This window comes from Enhydra lutris, unplaced genomic scaffold, assembly GCF_002288905.1.
Source record: "Enhydra lutris kenyoni isolate GAN:26980312 unplaced genomic scaffold, ASM228890v2 scaffoldscaffold12, whole genome shotgun sequence".
NCBI classification, from domain to species: domain Eukaryota; kingdom Metazoa; phylum Chordata; class Mammalia; order Carnivora; family Mustelidae; genus Enhydra; species Enhydra lutris.
The window spans coordinates 72,025,375-72,031,374 of NW_019154096.1; the positions used below are offsets into that span (position 1 = coordinate 72,025,375).

At 50.6% G+C, this 6,000-nt stretch overlaps 1 protein-coding gene across 3 annotated transcripts in view; it reads left to right on the forward strand.

The window, feature by feature from the left end:
* LOC111144826 (HtrA serine peptidase 1) overlaps nt 1-5,408 on the forward strand; it is a 51,102-nt gene extending 45,694 nt beyond the window's left edge. Inside the window, exons 6-9 of one of the 3 annotated variants that reach the window (XM_022499333.1) lie at nt 658-772; nt 1,844-1,901; nt 3,253-3,348; nt 4,699-5,408. In XM_022499333.1, coding sequence (XP_022355041.1) covers nt 658-772; nt 1,844-1,901; nt 3,253-3,348; nt 4,699-4,867 — 438 coding nt within the window. In that variant the 3' untranslated portion in view covers nt 4,868-5,408. Of the gene's footprint in view, nt 1-657; nt 802-1,843; nt 1,902-3,249; nt 3,349-4,698 lie in introns of all 3 variants that reach the window. The other 2 variants (XM_022499334.1, XM_022499332.1) reach the window with 2 other exon arrangements.
* Nucleotides 5,409-6,000: the final 592 nt, after the last annotated feature.

Genomic DNA, 6,000 nt, shown 5'->3' on the forward strand with positions numbered 1-6,000 from the left:
TGCTCCCTAGGCAGTTTGCCCTTCTCAGCCTGAGCCGAACAAACCGTGTAACAGGAGGGTTAAGATGATGGTTGAACGGCGTGAAGGGAGTCTGTGCTTTCGTGAGTAGCGTTCACTGAACTGTGAGTCTGTCTTGAACCGAAGCCCATCCCCGCAGATTGGCTTGCTCGGGGATTTCAGGCTGGTCTGTGACACGCAGAGGAGGGGAGGGGGGCGTACCCCGCAGCCCCGGAAGCACCCATGGCTGCTCTTGCCATTTTCCTGGGAACTCTAAGCGCTAAGGTTGTCCTCCCTGCTGTGGGCAGAGGCATGTTAAGATCACTGGAAACGGAAGAAGCAGGAGGGTGTAGACAGCCATCTAAAGGACTCTGAGACCTGTTCCCTGTGGAAGGAGCGGAGGGGCACCTTGAAACTATCTGCTTCAGGCTGCTTTGACGGCATGGCGGACCCTGGGGACTGAGCCTGTGTGTGTCAGGTCTCCCCTTGCTAAGGGTGGGTCCTGCTGCCCAAGTGATGCCTCCCCGCTCCGGCCCTGGGACCCCCCACTACCCCCCTCAACTCATTCATGAGCTCAGAGACTTCCTTCACACCGACGACCTCTTCATCTTCTGCTAAACCTTCGTGCATTCAGAAGGCTGTTTCCATCTCGCTCTTCAGGACGGTGAAGTGATTGGGATTAACACTCTGAAGGTGACCGCCGGCATCTCCTTTGCAATCCCATCTGATAAGATTAAGAAATTCCTCACCGAATCCCATGACCGGCAGGCCAAAGGTAAAACACAGCTCTTCCTGCCGTGGAAGGTTCTGGAGGGGAAGGCCACACACCTGAACATGAGCCAAGGCTTTCAGATCGGAAAGGCAGATGGGATGCACGTTGTTAGGCCCCTGGTATTAGGTCACAGGTTTTGGACCCTTGACTGTGAACGTTTCATACGGTTTAGTCTAATACGTACCAGGTGGGATTGGAGGTGATTTCTAGACATCGTTTTACGTAAGTTCCTTTGCGCTGTCAGGTGGAAAGTATTGGTCCCATTTCTCTGATGAGGAAACTGAGATTCAGGGAGATCATTCATGCCATAAACGGCTATCGATCCATCTGCTTGGGGTGAGGCTGGGGGTTCCGTGGCTCCGCAGGGGCCTGTGTGATATTTACCTTCTGCCGGCGGGAGGAGGAAGGATGGCAACAGACAAACAGGCAGGATTTCAGATACCAGTGATGTTTTCCTGCAAATGAAGCAGGTGGCGAGCTGGGGAGTGACGGGGTTGTGGGGCTGGCATTCCAGACCCAGGAGTAACAGACTCAAGGCCCCCCTGGGGGGGTCTTGTGTCTGGAGTGCGGGAACGTGCCGAGCTGCACAGACAGATGTGGAAAGAGGTCAGCCAGGATCACAGTGGCCAAGGTGAAGGCCTTAGGGCACACGTCCACATGTGCAACAGGGAACAGACAGGTTTATGGTCTGGTGGATGTCTTTGAGAAGTGTTTCTCATGGTGGGTGGAGACTGCCGGAGGGGCTGGGTAGGAGCTGTGGGGCCGGGGAAGAGGCTCTCCCAGCCATCCACACCAGGGTGGGGTCATATTCTGGATTTTTAGGAGGGATAGAACCCTCATCAGATGTCAGGACAAGGACAGAGGAATTAGGTTCTTGGCCCTTCACTGAAAGGACAGGATTTTCCCAGGTCCCGTGGTAGGTGGGGTTCTGAACAAGATACGAACCACAGCCTCAGTGTACCCCGATGGGCCCGACTTTACACTGCCAACCGAGGGATTGACCCTCGTAGTTCCTGGTGTCCCCAGGACAATGGCCACCTGAGTTGACCTCTTGTTCTTTTGCTGCCACACCAGGCAAAGCCATTACCAAGAAGAAGTATATCGGCATCCGAATGACGTCACTCACGTCCAGGTGGGTAAGCAGGACTTCCGTGTCTGTGTCTTAGATTTAAATAAACCTGAACTTTAGAAGGCTCCCACTGGCCCCTTGACAGACAAACCTCATGCTGCCTTAAGCATCTCAGTTTCTGGTTAAAATTAAGAAATATCGGGCACCTGGGTGGCTCAGTCAGTTCAGCATCTGCCTGCGGCACAGGTCATGATCCCAGAGTCCTGGGATCGAGCTCTGCATCGGGTTCCTTGCTTGGGGGTAGTCTGCTTCTCCCTTTCCTGTTTCCCCTTCCCCCTGCTCTCAGGCTCTCTTGCTCTCTCTCAAATAAATAAAGTCTTCAAAAAATAAAAAAATAAATAAAATTGAGAAACATCAGGAAAGAGAGGAAGGGCCATGAACCTAGGCCTCTGGTTTTATCCTTCTTTGTGTGTGTGTGTGTGTGTGTGTGTGTGTGTGTGTGTGTTTGGAGCGGCTCCTTCCTTCTAGAAGATTCTGCCCTCCTTTTTGAAGGCAGCCCTGAACAGTGGGGTGTGCTGGTCACTCTCCTTCATGCCTTACTTTGACCACTTGTTCTGTTGAAACCCGCATTCCAGGAGCGCCCCAAGCACCTCCTCCAGCCCAGAGCGCCCTGCCATTCCTAAGCCTTGCCGCCTGTGGGCTGTGGCTACCGGAATGCTGGGTCAGACCTCGATGGCGGATGGGCTTGTTTTCCCGAGCTAGTGGAAGGTGCAGCGTGTGGCTGCCAGCCTCGTAGCTTACCGGTGTTTTAACCTTGATGAAAAAGTCTGGTGTCATCCCATGAGTCCTGGTGACTAAGGGCATGGCTGAAATGCTTATAGGTCATGTCAGCAAAGAGCAGAACACATTAACATATAACATAGGTATCACTGTATTCATTATCACAATTAATTTATTATTAATCAGTTGTGACTATATTACTGTGATTTAGATGAATATTAAATTTTTGGCCCTCCTGAATATAGACTGAACTGCCAAGACTAAAATGTGAATCAGTTACTTGTCTTGGAACCGTGGGAAATGGAGGTATGGAGAAGGAATCTAGGCCCTGGCATCTGGCTTCCTGAGTTCTTCTCCCAGCTCTGCTACTTCCTGGCTTATGACCTTGGGAATGACTCGACCTCTGTGCCTCAGTTTCCCCCTCTCTAAGACAAGGATAACAGTGCAGGCATTTGGGTGTGTGGTGAGGGCCAGGTGATTGATTGTGTGTCAAGGCAATTTAAAGCAGAATCAAAGCTCCTGGAGACATTTTCTTTTGGAATCCGGGACAGGAGGAGAAGCTAGGTGAGAGTCTCAGCTGAGCGAGTCCCCTTGTTCACTTAATGTTAAAGTCAGTGTGTTTCCTCCCAAGCAGCAAAGCCAAAGAGCTGAAGGACCGCCACCGAGACTTCCCAGATGTGCTTTCAGGAGCGTATATCATTGAAGTCATTCCTGATACCCCAGCAGAAGCGTGAGTTAGAATTATCTTCCCTCTCCTTGATGTCTTTTTGGTTCTTATAGATAGTGGGAAGGAGGCTGTGTTCTTTTCACATCGGCTCAGGTGGTTGTGGGGATCCCTGATGACATGGTTGGAGACCCTTGGCAGTCTCATCAGCCAGGCCTTCTGACCTCCTTCAGCTCAGGACTCATCAGCAAAAGGGTGCTTCCTGTCTTCAAAAGTCCTCGCTTCATGAGGAGTCATTCAGGTGGAAAGAGCGATTATCGAACTCTTCATGGATCTCTGGGGCAGGCCTGGCTGGGGATAGAGGGTTTAAGGAGCTGTGTCCCTGATAACTTGGCAGTGGTCCCATTCTAGGCCCCCAAATGGACATATCTCCTCCCAAAGAAGCCTTCTGTAATTCTGTCTGTTGTCAGTCAGGCCATACCTGTCCACACCTCCAGAAAATAATGCAGGTAACATCCAAGGAACACGCAAGGAAGGAGCTCAACCAGCAGTCCGCGTTTGTTACCTCGACTGACATACTGTGCAGAGAGGAGAGCTAGACCAGGGACCTGCAGACTCTTCCCTGGAGTCTGGGTCTGGCCCACCGCCTGCTCTAATTTTATATGACAATGGGCTAAGAAACAGCCTTTCATTTTTGAACAGTTGAAAAAATTTTAAACGAGTAGTTTTTTACGATACATAAAAATGATAGGGAATTGACATTTCAGTGTCCATAACTGAAGTTGACTGGAGTCCAGCCATGGGTAAACGTGGCCATGGGCCATGCTCAGTAGTCCTACACAGCCCACACTAGGCTGAGTTGTGAAGGATGTCCTATGGCCTGCAAAGCCCCAAATATTTCCTATCTGGCCCTTAAAATTTGCTGGTACTGTGCTAGACCATCAAGGACCGTAATAGCTTATTGGACACTGTCCTATATGAGAGCGGAAGTTACGGCAATAATAACACAAAGGAAGGCCTCATAATAGAACCATTCTACCTGCTCCTCTGGGACCTGCCCTCTGAGTTGTGACACCTGTTACAGGCAGGTTGGCCACGGTCATGGTCCACGGTAGGTGATATATGGCACATCCTTGCCTCCTTTGGGGTCAGTCTATCATCTGACCATACCAGTTCTGGGAAGCATTTCTGCACTGGACATGTTGGATGACTTGGCCTAAAACTCTCAAAGGAAATAGTGCAATCCTTTGGCATTTTGAGCCTTCTTGCATAAGTTAACCACCCTATCCCACTGATTGGCCCTGGGGATTCTAGGTTCTAAGCTGTGTCTCTGTCTACATCCAGTCGAGAACCTTCCCGGGCGGTTAAACCAGGAGGAGTGGAAGCATTAAATGTGTGTTTCCCTTTGTGTTGCAGAGGTGGGCTCAAGGAAAATGATATCATCATCAGCATCAATGGACAGTCTGTGGTCTCTGCCAATGATGTCAGCGATGTCATTAAAAAGGAAAACACCCTGAACATGGTTGTCCGCAGGGGCAATGAAGACATCATGATCACTGTGATCCCCGAAGAAATCGACCCATAGGTAGAGGCATGAGCTGGCTTTCATGTTTCCCTCAAAGACTCTCCAGTGGACGACACATGATGACTCTGGGCTGGTGGCACGGGACAGCCAGGACTTTGGACCACCATGTTGCTTGTCTAGCAGAAACACCTGGCCAACAGAATCCTTCGTGATAGTTTGCAGGCAAAACAAATGTAATGTAGATCCGCAGGCAGAAGCTCACCCTTCTGTATCCTATGTATGCTTTTCCTCGCCAGCTTGGACTGTTCCTGCTTAGACAGTCAACAATTGTCTCTTCCTTTTACCGAGTCATCATCTTAGTCCGACTAAGGCAGTCGATAGAACGCATAGATGGAGGAAGGTCCCATGGGAGCCAGGATGGGTCTGGGCACGTTTATGCTTTTCCTCCCAGTCGGCACCCAGAGGAGGCTGATGCCAGAGACCATGAGTGGGTGAATGTTGGTTTTCAAAATGGCCAGAGTTGCCGCTTTTAGGAAGCTCTTCAAAACGGGGAGCACAATGACTTTGAGTTTGAGCTATTAAAATACTTCTTCATACTCTGCTTCCTGGCGTGCTTCTTTCCCCTTTCCCTGCGAATAGCTTGTTGCCATCTTTTGAAATGATTACAAGGTCAGCAGCGGTTCCTCCTTAAGCCACAGTGTCCATGCGGGGCTGAGCCTAAAGACTTACCAGTTATTCCAAAATCATCACGTGGGGTTTTACCAGTGTTCGTAACAACCGTACTCGCCCATTCTGGCTTCATACAATAGGGTTTGAGGACAGTTGCCCTTGCATCTGGAACTTTCCAAACTGAAGAGAGTTTGTTGACCCCATACATCATGCAGTCAGTCAACAAAGATTTCCTGAGCCTCTGTTCTGTGCCAGACCTGGTGCTGAGTCTAGAAGGGTCAGTGCAGGACAGGATGGAGCCAGACCCTCTGTGACCCAAGAACTCTCCTGTCCTGAGTTCCCAGAAAGCACAGGCTGAAGATGAGTCCTGTTGTCCTCAGTCAGGTGCGGCTTTAAGCAGCTGGAGATACCTCGGTCTCCGTAAGAGCCTCCGGGAGTCTGGGAGGCCGGACCCGGCTAGATTGTTGCAGAAACTTAGCCTGAGGCTCAGTGCAGGCCTTTGTCCCCGTGGGGGCGCACACCAG